This window comes from Fulmarus glacialis, unplaced genomic scaffold (assembly GCF_000690835.1).
Source record: "Fulmarus glacialis isolate BGI_N327 unplaced genomic scaffold, ASM69083v1 scaffold9562, whole genome shotgun sequence".
Classification (NCBI taxonomy): domain Eukaryota; kingdom Metazoa; phylum Chordata; class Aves; order Procellariiformes; family Procellariidae; genus Fulmarus; species Fulmarus glacialis.
Window position 1 is genome coordinate 21,331 of NW_009198413.1, and position 12,669 is coordinate 33,999.

Genomic DNA, 12,669 nt, shown 5'->3' on the forward strand with positions numbered 1-12,669 from the left:
GATATATTTCAGTTAAAATTTTAATTCCTCTTTGTAGGCAAATCCATGGCTTTTTGATTTTAATGTTTTAGTTTGAAAAAAATGCTTTAAAAAGCCTTTTCTCTTTGTTTCTGCTAGCATTTGAGACATTTCAGGGCTGATCTGTTATTTCCTTAGGAAGCTTTTTAAAAATAATTAAAAATGTAAATTAAGAGCACTTAATGTATTTTTAGAGCTTGAATTATTTGCACATTGTTTTGGTAAGACCTGTATATTGTCTAGTGGAAAAAAAGACTGTAAAATGGGATGGAAACATGTTGAATCTGTTATTGATGATGATGATGTAGCAAACCATTTCAGACTGTTGATTGATACAAAAAACTATGTTCATACTGTCTTTCTGAAAATATCATGTTGGATGTGTTTTTGCTACGGTTACCTTTTTTTCAGTTACCTAACTAGAATGGATAACACTTAGAAGTTATTTTGTCTGTTTTAATATTGCACACATAGTGCACTCAAGTTACCTGTCTGGATTAGTTAGGGTAGCACTTATTTGGGGAAAACAAAGAATAAATTCAATATGTAGAATGTATTTCCACATGTATTAGATATATAGTAAGTTCTTTTGAGTCTTCGTTCAGTTTATTTGGGTATATGGTAATGCTAAGGCATATTAAAACCAGTTAATTTAACTGGATGTCTCCACAGGTTTTTTTAATGAAATATGTTTTTAATTTGTCACTTAAATAACCCTAATTGCAAACCAAAACAGATTTTGTTGGAAGGGTAATATTACTCAGTTTCTTCTGGGAAAATACACCAGCTGTGGAAAACTCACATACGTGTTATGTTTTACATTAATATATTTTTAGCAATTCACAGGATGCCTGTTGATAGCAGGTGTAACTATAGCACAGCTATCTTTGTGTATATTTTTATCTGTAAATGTATATGGTGTATTTTTGTCAGTGGGAAAATTTGAGCTTACTTTACTCATGAAAAAATAGCCTATGTTTTTGTAGAAATGGCCAAATGCTGCTCTTGATATTTTATGTCTCAGTTGACGTCAACTTGGACAAATGGTGTTTTATTCCTCCACGTTTGCATTCCGCAAGTGCTTGAGAGATCTTTACTCTGCTGCCTTTTCAAAATGGAGTTCTGATAATCTTTATCTCTGAAGAGCACTGCTAGATAACTGTTGTGTTATAGTGCAGTTCTCTGTGTGATTCTTTTGCCTGAAATGCTGACTTAAGCAACTTTTCTTTCCAGCAACTTCTTGTTACTATCCAGCCCATCCCCTCAGTTCAGTTGAAGAAAAATTGTAAGATTGTTTGGCCACCTTGTGAGATGGCACACTAAACGTGCTTGGAATAAAAATAATTCAACCAGGAAATTAACAGTATTTTAATATGGACCAGTTCCCTACTCTGGTTCAGCCCAAAAAGCTCTATGAACGTACCTGAGCATTATGAGCATTATCTGAGGGAGTGGTACAACGATGAGAATGAGTGAATGGCTGGAAGGGAATCTGAGAACTGCTTCAGCTGACGCTAACAGCAAATGATATGTGTGTGTAGCCTTGTTCTATGTGCTTTTTCATTATTTTGTGTGTCTTTGTATGAAATGTAATTAAAAAAGAATACTAGCAATACATGTATGCGTACACACAAACATTTTAAAACATTGCATTAAACAAATACTATGAGGATTTTTTTGTAATCTTATCAGACTTTCCCCAAATGCCAACTATAAAATCTCTTATGTAGTTGCAAGGATTAAACCAGTGGCAGTTCTTTCAGGGTCTATGCAGTCAATGACTGTGAAATGGCATAGTGAATTAGTATTGGTAAAATGATTGACCATCTTCAGTTGTAGCTTGGAAACTTTAAGATCATCATGTGTCTTTTCACACATGGGAATATTCTGTGCTTGCATCACCTTGATGTAATTGCAGTAATAGAGCAGATTTGTAATATGGAAACACTGGATCTGGTTCTTACGGAATCTCTTTTCCATGCAGTAAGCATAGCTTTATAATTTTGAAGTATTACAGATTACCACGTGTACTTGAGGCTCGAACTTGTATTTGAGTAATATAATAATTAAAAAACCCAAACCTCTAAATGAGCTTAAAAAAGGAAAAAAAGCCATCATACAAAGTGATGGAATTCCATCCGCGTCAGAATGAATGAGACATTGTTAATGGAATAAGAGCATGTCAGAATGGTTCAGTGAGTCAGTTACCAAGATTTGTCTGTGGCTGAAATTAACTGATAGGACATGGGTCTAATTTTAGCATGTATCATAATATAGACTTGCAAGTATCAATACACCTGAGTGTATTGGTTGAGACAAAACCATGTTATTACTTTAAAGTTTTATTCCTGGTTTGTAGTGTAGGAGGAAGTTTAAACACATTAAATTACTTGCAGTACACAGCCTTATGAAACCGAACAAAAAATTAAAGTAAAATTAAAAAGCATCGGATTTGCTTATGCTTTAGAGCACGGAGTGTCATTCACTTTCTTCACTACGTACTGCATTAGCACAATGGAAGTGTGAAGATATATATGTATGTATAAAATATAAATTAGTGTAGGCTTAATGGAATTTCATGTAGGTGGTGTATGCTGTAAACTTTTTTATTGTTCTCTATAGTTCTGGGAAAGCTAATTATTTTTAATGTCATTAGTGTGGGATAACTATATTCAGGGGACAGAGCAAACATGTATGTTGATATATTTAACTATAAGTTACGGAGAATGAGCGTCATGGAATTATACAGGACAAATATTACCAGTATACTTGTGAATCACTGAACAGTTGATTCTACAGAGGCACAGTGAAAGAGAGTTCTAACGAAGTGTTTATGTACTGAGCTTTTTCCATTTTTTGACATGAAAGACGTTCAGAAAAGGAGTTTGGACTGTGTTGTAGTCAGAGCTTTCTGACTGTTCTGATAACCTGCAAAGCAGTTTGTGATCTGTTAGAACCGTCTGGGGGAATCTTTTCTTTAGCCCTCTCTAGAGATCCATTGGTGCTCCTGAAGACAGATTAGTCAAGCAGGTTTGTAGAGTCCTATGGTGAAATCTTCCTGCTTTTTAATTGCATCATAAGGCATGACTGCAGGTTTTGGTGTTTTGGGGATTGGGTGGTTTTTTTTTTTTTTTCTTCTGGTTGTTGATATTATGGTTGCTGATTTCAAAGTTTGCCTCTTAATTTTGAAAGTCTAAGCCAAATGAAAATTCAGAAAACTTGAACTTTGTAGGACCTTTTAAAAGTTGTAAGAGTTCTAACAGCAAGGGTGGTAATAATTCTGAAGTGTTAATTTTTAAATCTACATTGGACTTTAGTTTAAGAAGACTTTTCATGCCATGTATTGCTGGAAGAACCGTGATCCTCATTTAATCTGCAGCATGTACACTGTTTAGGTAGAAGCTCAGTTGAACTGTACTGTTGCAAGTGCTTCAAGTATGTGAGAAAGGAATCTATACTGTACTTTCTCTCATAAAATTATGGTGTTTACTTTTTCCATTTAACCAAATATCATGATTATACAACCCATGATTGCATGATTTTTCTTTTATTTTTCTTTTTTTGCCTTTATGCATTTAGAATTGCTGAACATAAATCTATCGCCTTTCCCCCGTAAGTGTGCAATCATGTGTATATTAGACATTCATAGAATGTCTTTGTAGAAAATAAAATCTTCCAGTTTTGGGCTCACCTCCTTTGAATGTGACTGTTTCACTTCATCATGTGTGTCATGAAAAATTATTATCACTTACTTTGCCTCTTGTATGAACTACATTTTTGTGCAGTTGCTGAAACTTACTAGTTCTTCATTTTAATTATGAATTGGTAAGAACTAATTTATGCAAATAAATTGGAAGCAAATTTCCTTAGTTTAAGAACTTACAGTTGTATTTCAAAGACTTATGTTTTATTCTAGAGGATGGATATTCACTAGGAGGGCAGTCCATTAATATTTTTTATGTTTTCTTGCAGTAAGACATTTATCATTCTTGCAAGACTACAGTTTGGTTTACCCTGTGCTTCAGGATCAAACTGTAGTCAGTTGTAACAATAAGACCTAAAAAATGGAGAAAAACGTTCCTTTATTTTGTATCAGCTAATGAGAGTACAATTATGTTGTTTAGCTGCCATCCTAGAGGTGGACCAATAGAGGCTTTGTTAACACAAATGTGTAAAGTTTTGATTATTTATTAATATTGTGCTGAAATACAACTCTATGGGGGAAAAGTATTCTTACATTGTATAATACCGCTGCTTTTATTATACTATGGGTATGTGAAGAGGTATGGTTACATAGTGCTTAGTAAGCCTGAAGGACATGTTTGTCCTAATGTAACTGCTTTGCTTGTATTTCAGGGGAATTATCAATTCACTGCATGTTTATTGGCAATCAGCAGTGGTTGGTAAGCAGTCATTTGATGTTTGTTTTTAATCATAACAGGAATTTCCATTTTTTACCTTGACGACCTTTCCACCAGGCTTCCTTGTCCACGTTGGTGGTGTTGTCAGTGCACGGTCTGTGAAGCTCCTGGATCGCATTCACAATCCTGGTATGTTAACACAATAACAACTTCAGTAATAATGATCACGTACTTCTAATCTTTATAACTTTATAACATACCAGTATTTGGATAGATACAAATCTATTCTAACCAGGTGTATTAAAAGCAGTATTTTTCAGACATTCATTTAAGCTTGAAAAATAATAGTCATTCAGAAGGGTATGTTTTTAGTGAGAAACTTTTCAGCAAGTTAATGAAATAATAGAGTACTTTGAATGCAGTAACTTTGCACTAAAAACTGTCTTTGAATTATTGAGGGTTTAATTATTTTTTTACCACTTTTTACTATTAAAACTGGTGCAAGTTTTCCATTCAAACAAAAATAAGATTAAATACTTGATCTTAACTATGAATGTTTTCTAATTTTCAGCTCCTTGAAATCCTTAAGGACTACAACTTAGCTCCATACATGTTTTTAACCTCTTTTGACAAAACCTTTACAGCTTTGTTTTTGTTCTTAAAAACATATACTGAACAGTCCTTTAAGATTTTATTTAATATTTACCTGGGAACCCCTGTACTGGAACATGTGTATTTTGCATGTCCTAGTTCTGACATCAGAATTAAGTGACTTTTGACTCTGAAGACTTAGATGTTATATTTACTGAGACGAGCCGAGGAATGCTCTAAAAAGTTGGAGTTAACAGTGCACTTAAAAATGCAGGCAGAGGAGAGTAAAAAATAGCACCGGTAGTGGTTTTGCATGCACTGGTCAGGAGTAATAAAACAAAGTTTGTGCAAATGCATCTTTAAAAGCAATTTAGAAAAAAAAAAAATCTTTTTTCCTTTTCTTTCTTCTTCCTGTGGCCGAAGGCAAGTAATTCTGCAAGCAGGTAGATTGTTACTGATCTATAAGATTCAGTAAACTGACAACATAAAATAAAATAAAATCTGAGACTTAACTTGAATTAAAAAAAACTACTTTAAGGGATTTTTTTAAAGCATATGAGTACACAATATTGTTCTTTTTTTCCTATTGATAAGATTTATTTACACAGTGGAGAGAAGATTAAGAGAAATGTCAAAGTATAATTTATATGTGGGTCCTCCCTTTCTTTGCCACAAAATTGTCTTAGGCTTCTGTATTTTAAACAGATTTCTGATACAGGTCACTTTTGTGCAAAATTTCCTATGTGATAAATTTATTTAAGACAAAATGAAAAAAAAAAATCAGTTACATTCAGAAGTTTCAAAAACTAATTTCTTGAGTTATGCACTCCTTTATTTTTACCAGCTGACTGAAAGCAGGATAAGAAATAAGAGAAAATAGAGATGCATATTTTTACAACTGAGTGGCTCTTTGCAGTGTTTTTGTGGGACTTGTAGGTTGCTCCTGACAAGTGAATGTAAGATGCATGGTACTTTGAACTCAGTATATTGCAAAACAATGAAAATAAAAGGGGGAACGGAAGGCACGTGGCTATGGGAGGGAAGGTGAAGTAGAAAAAAAATTTCTGATATAGTGATGATCATACTAAGCATTTGAGTCAAATGAGTCTGTAAAATACTAAAGGAAGCAAATAAACTGGCAAATGAATAAACAGGAAAATGTAGAAGAGGAAAGAACATTTGAAGGGGTGGATTGAGAACTTATCAATAAGACAATAATTGCTATATACTGTACACTTTGATCACACCTAGTGCTAGATTGCTATAGCATGCTCCTTTTTTCCCTTTCTATTTCAGCCTCTTATTAACTCTGCTGTCTGTGTCTTTCCAGTTCCTGTGGAGTGGTGTTGTCAATTGTGTTCTTGTTGGTAGTTTTTTTTTCACTATTCTGCTCCTATAACTGATCTACTAATTTGCTGTTTTGAACTCAGCCTTTGTCGGAATTATGGGTAACACAAGATCATACAAACTGCTAGACTGGAATAGTTTCAATTCAGGTATTTTACTAGTCATTCAGTACTACATATGCTGACAGAAATTATGGCAGCTCAGTGAAGTTCTTAGAAATGCTGTAGGATATTTAGGTTACTGCTTCAAATTTAAATCTGTTTAACCATCAAATGCCTAAATGTCTCGTTTTAATGTTGTTAAAGGCTTTCTTTAAAATTGCAAAACATTGTTTTAGTATAAAATAGTATTGCTAAGAATAATTTAATATCAATCTGGAAAGCTGAATGTTCAGATGATTATTTTGTAGTAGCTTTCAGCTCAGTGTCCATGAAGCAAATAATTTAGGGAAATGGATTCTTATTTATACAGTTGGGATCATGTCAGGTATAATTTTTTTTTTTTTTTAAATAATTTTCTTTTGATTAGTTGGTTTGATTTTGGGGGGGGCTGTTGGTTTTGTTTTGTTTTGAGTGAGCTTGCACTTTCTTCAATAATGGCTGTACTTCTGTTAATTTCAGGAAACTGATGAATGTGTTTGTTCTAAAAAATAAACATAAAAATTGTCTGAGAGAATGGAAAATAGATGAAGAGGATGATCTGTTTAAAGAGAAGGGTAGTACGTAGTCCAGAATTTGTTGGTTCATAAGTTTTATGTTGTAAAATACAATCAGCTTGCAGTACTTACAGCATAATGACTTGAACTTTTAAATCACTTTTAACACCTAATTTGAAAAAAGCCCCAATATTCTATTTTTGTATGCAGTTTTAGACATCAAAGTGTGTAACTTCTTTATACAGCTGCAGAGAGAATGGATGAGTTGATGATGCAGTTTCTACATAACAGCTACATAGAGTACTGTCCTCTTATGGGGAGAAATAAAGCCTTTTTTTCCTCCCCTTTTCCCCTGGAAATGTAGCATGCTTTGGAAAAAAGAAAGGCATAACTTCTCTGTGTATAATATCCAAGCCAGCAGACCTTGCCAAACTTTGATGTTTTTAAAGCTGACACAGTAGAAAGGCATAAAGTTGACCTTTGGGGGTTTGTTTCCTGCGGAAACAAACTTTCCTTCTTGGTACTTCACTGCTGCAGTGCAGCTCTGTGTGATTTGTCTTTGGAAATTTCAGTGTCATGCTCTAAACTTCAGTTTAAATTACCCATATACATTTTTCATTTTACAAATAGTTCAATAGGTAGTGCCTAAAACTATTGGCTCATTTTTGTACCCTTGTTCCTTTTTACAGTGAGCATCCTGTAATATTATAATTATGAGGTTTTCGGGTTTTGTTGGTTCTAAAGTGATATCTCGTAAAATTAATTTTACTTTCCATATGAAAGTAATATTATGAAATTCTCAGATCTGTTACTGGTATAGCATAGTCTGATCCAAGGTGTTAAAAATGTGTTGAAATATTGCATCTTGTATGCTACCTTGAAAAGTTTGAATTAATTATTGCTTCTTCGAAGTACTGTTTAGTAGGATGTTACCATGGAAGAACTTTATTAGAATAATGGAGTTATGTACAGACACTAAACATACATGGAGCTAGGCTAAAAAGTGATCCAGAAATGTAAGCCTAGGAAGCTAAGGGGAAGTCATGAATTCATTTCTTGACAGAATATCCAAAACAGTAACCTAATTTTTTTAGACATAATGGGGGACAAAGAAGGCTTGTATATATATATATGTATATATATATATATGCATTTTATACCCAGAGGTGGTTGTTACCCAAAAATTTTGGAGTAGAGGTGTCTAAACCAAACAGTAATTTTAGGGTTAATACCTCGCTGAGAACTGTATTTCTGTTCCCTTGACGTGTGTCAACAGCTCTTGATTAATCCTACTGGTAAGGGACTGAGCAAGTTATGCTCATATTCCTGGAAGTATGTTTCTTTTGCAGTGCTAGGTGTGTTGCTGAACGAAGAAGAAAGGAGGAAGAGAGTAGATCAGTCGTTAAATACGATGTGTGATGGATAGTGGAGTTGCAGTTACATACAAGTTAACTATGTCTTAGCCTGGAATAATGAATATGCTGTGCAGATCTCTTACCATTCAGAAAACAAAGGAGAAGATTTCTATTCATCTGCCCCTTCCAGAGCTTTCTTGCCAACTCTATCATTGCTGGCTAATACTTGGTACTGGGCCTGAAGGAGAGCAGGGATTTATACAGCTTAAGGAAAACAATACTACATCTTTACATTACATTCACGTTAGCAACAATGTAATCGCAACCATAAGTAGGCTAAAATTATTTTCCTTTTTGAAAATGTTCAGGCTTCATTTAAGCTTGCTAGTAACCTGTGTAGTATAGAAGGATATTTCTTTTTTTTGCCAGTGGCAGGGAGGCTTGTTTAATTGTGTAGTGTACGGCAGGACCATCTGATGGTGGTGAAAATTCAGAGGTTTGAAGATGCTTCAAAATCAAACGTGGAAGTAAAGACTGATGAATGGAAAAGAAACTACTTAAACATCTGGGAATTGCATATAATTCAATGACAAAATTGTTTAAATGTTTGTAAAATTACGAAAAGGTGATGATCAAGATGAATCTGCAAAATAAGAGTAGAGAGACAAGAACACAAATTCATCGAAAAGAGGGCACATAATACAGTGGAAGAAATACTCTGGTGCTGTGTCTGAAAAAGGATGTTAATGATGTACTATAAATACAAAAACACGAAAGGAATCCTCGATCCAGAAGACTGGTTCTTTGTTAAAGTTTCTTCCTGAGGTTAAATACAGAGAAGAAAGGTTCCTTAGGAAGTGCAAGGAACTTGTTGAATAGAGACTGCTTTTGCATACGGCTGTTTCATAGTACTAACATATGCAGTGTTCTCACATAATTACATTTTTAAACTCCTCATTCAGGGAGCTGCTTCAGCAGTGATTCTTCAGCTCTAGTAGTCAGAAACATGGAAGGAGAGAAAATTGTTAATAAAATTCCGAAGGATCTCCTGAGCTCCTTGTTTGATATCCAGACTTGCTGTTGGAGCATGAAATTCTCCAGAATTCTGGTTTTGTATATGAAGAAATGCAAGAGGAAAGCTTGAATATGTTTTGGTTCTGTAACCGAACGCTTTTCTCTCGCTGAAATACAAACATACAGTGAATGTGCAAATTACATTTCATACTGCTATCTGGGATCTAAATGTGGCATACTTGTAAGAACACAGTAGAAAATGTCAGAATGTTTTTGTTAGTGTCTGAGGTGGCTATCATTCAAAACTAGTAGAAAAACAACATTTTAAGCTTGACCTCTCACCTTTTCTTGAAGAATTTCCAGGTTGATTTCTTGTACATCAGTATGTGTTGATATGATAATGGGAGGTTAAGGCAGTTGTCAGAGGCTTTTCTGAACAGAGTGAGGGGTGCGATGTTTTTTAGTAATATTTTCTGCAACCTTTCCAGAGGAGTGCATATTCCTAAATGGTTTTTATGGTTAATGTGAATGGCGTTTGAATATTCTTTTTTGAAGCAGATGCCCCCTTATATTAATGAAATAATTTTCTTTGGGACTGTGCATTATTTTTCTTTTGAAGAGTTCTGGGTAGATAATTACGTAACTGAACAAAGGATGGTCACTGTCAGTGAGTATAGAATAGTATTCCTGTGTTCTGTTAGAGTTTCATAAATTAATAAACTTGGCATTTAAAATCTTTGGTTTACAATTCTTTGCCTAATAGTAAGTAATGCTATTTAATCTGCTCATATTGATTTAAAAGTCTCTCTGAAATTTGGCTAATGTTGTGAAAGCCATTGTAGACTTTTCACTGCACAAATGCTTCAATAAAGCTGTTCCTTATTGCAACACTACAGTTTGTTTTTGAATTGATAGTACGTAAGAGAGAGAACCTTGGTCTTGCAGAAAATTGTTATTCTTGCATGTAACTCTTCCTAATTTCAAAATATGGAGCTTGACTAAAACTATTATCTTGATATAATTTCCTTCATGGATTGCAATGAGTTTTTTAAGCCTTATGATGTGTCACTGTGTGGTTGCAAAGATATAGTTGTAGAACTTCTTGCCTGGCTCAAAATATATTATTGTTAGAAGAAAACTAGAATGATTCTAGTTGAAAGGACACCTTCCTAACTACTACTTACTTACAGGTAAACATGTCCTTGTAAAATGTCTTCGGACAGTATTGTAGGAAAATGGCAGATAAGACAAGTTCTAACTGACTGTAACAGGTTTATAGAAATAAGTCAGGTTAAATGTTAATGGATAAGATCATTATCTGAGCTGAATTAGGCAGAAGAGATCTTCCTTTTAAGTGCTAAGACTGAAGTTCTTCAATATGCCATGTTTCTTATAAAGAAATATCATAGGGTTTTTTTTTTCCAGGTTTGGTTTGTACTTTGGATTCTGTAAGTGCAACTTGTCTTTGACTTTTTGCACTAATATTTTCAGTGTTATTTGTAAGTTTTTAGGTTTTGGTCTCTTAATGTAGTCTCATTGAGGTCCTGAACTCACTCCAAAAGGCACTGTAGGAAAGGCACCTTGGATCCAGAAGTTTAGAGAGGCTTCTCTGACTAGTTTGTCTTAAAACAAAATAAATGGTGAGTGTATAGAAATAATGAATGCAGAGGTTCTGTGAATGTAACAAGTAAAAGCCTGAGAAGTGTAAACAATGAATAGGAAATGGAGAGGCAGTATCATTTCCTGCCAAATAATGCCATCCCGTTTCTGCAGTTGTGCAGTGAGGTAGATAGTTTGCATGTCAGTCAGCAAGAAAGCGGCAGTCTTGTCTGTGAACATCTGTCTGTGTTTGTGAGATTAATTTTTTTTTGTCTTTAAAATTCTGTATGTTTCTTTCAAGGACTGTGTTAGATAAATTAGTATTATTGTTGCTTGTTTTAAGGTTCCAGCTGGTGTGGCTTGTTTAAAGCTTTAAATCATACTTATAGTTCATTTTGTGATACTAGTTATAAAATAGATAAAATGTGGTTTAAGAAGACTTGTCTTGTTACAGCATAGTGTCTCCAGCTTTGGGTAATAGCCCCTTTGTTGCTGTCATTTGAAGATGTCCTTTGAAGACTGCTCATGTTTCAAAATAGGTTGTTTTTATTATGCCAAGATGACAAAGCAACAGAGAGATACAAGGTAGAATAACTAGTTTCTTTATTACCTAGCACTCTTCAAAGTGGCAGACCTTGCCCTTGTTACTGTAATAGGATCAATTAAAACAGATTCCTAGATCATCTTTAGTGTCCCACTCATCTTATGATTAGAGGAACCTTATGCACAGCTGTGAGGACTTCACCATTATAAAATGAATGACTGATCGAAATACTAACTAAAAGCTGGAGTGACAAAGTTACATATTTAGGCCTTGCACACTGATTTTCCAGAGACAAATTAATTTCCGATATTTAAGATTTTGTTATGTCTGGGCAGTACTTTTGAACTTTTATAAGTCTAAGGAAGTATGGTGACTTCTAAATCTTTATTTTTAAGTGTTATCTTAATAGTTTAATTTTAGGTTCAATTTTTAATGTGTACATACATAAATACTCTGAACATTTTTTGTCTCCAAATGCTGTATCTTTTGATTTTATTTTAGTTTTTAAAAATTTTATTCAAGTTGTATCACATGATGGTTTCCTTTAGCTATAAATTAAATTATTACTGCAGTTTTGATATTACTGCAGGATTTTTTTTTTTTTTTTAAAAGATAATACTTTTTTGCAGCTTGGGCTGTTCCTATCAGACCTTAATCTACGATTAAAAGCAAAAGTTATAGGTTGTATTACCGTTATGGCTGTGTAGTTAATGCTTAGTGGTATTTGCAGCAGATTTTGTTGAACCAGTTTATGGAAAACTACTGTGTCACAGATTACTTCTAATATTTAGAAAAGGCTAAATTATGCTGTAGTCTGTCCAAGTGATTCTTACATGTTTATTCCTAAGATCAATTACATATATAACTTGCAATGTGTGACTGGTAGACAAAGTGTAGAACAGTGGAGGTTTGCTTTTTTCAGTGTGAAAATCCAAGTAGTTACTCTGTGTTTTTTGTCTGGGACATTCTGTTTAGATTTACAAAGTATGAATTAGTTTAGGTCACAGATGTTGTATCACAGTGGACTGTTTAAAATACTTGTGTTTAGTGATGTCAGTCATAAAACTTACAAGATGGTAATCTTTAGGTATCTGAGCATTTAAACTATTCCAAGGAATATTTACTTGAGATGAGGAACAAATGCAGGGAGACATCTCAAGGCTTGCTGTTGGGATGTTGAGAATA

The 12,669-nt window shown here is 33.9% G+C and overlaps 1 protein-coding gene across 1 annotated transcript in view; it reads left to right on the forward strand.

Annotated features, from left to right (window-relative positions):
• C2CD5 (C2 calcium-dependent domain containing 5) overlaps positions 1-12,669 on the forward strand; it is a gene marked incomplete at its 5' end in the record, with an annotated part of 63,069 nt that overhangs the window by 17,557 nt on the left and 32,843 nt on the right. Inside the window, one exon of the mRNA XM_009572887.1 lies at positions 4,460-4,568. Within this exon, the coding sequence (XP_009571182.1) occupies positions 4,460-4,568 (109 nt within the window). The remainder of the gene's footprint in view (positions 1-4,459; positions 4,569-12,669) is intronic.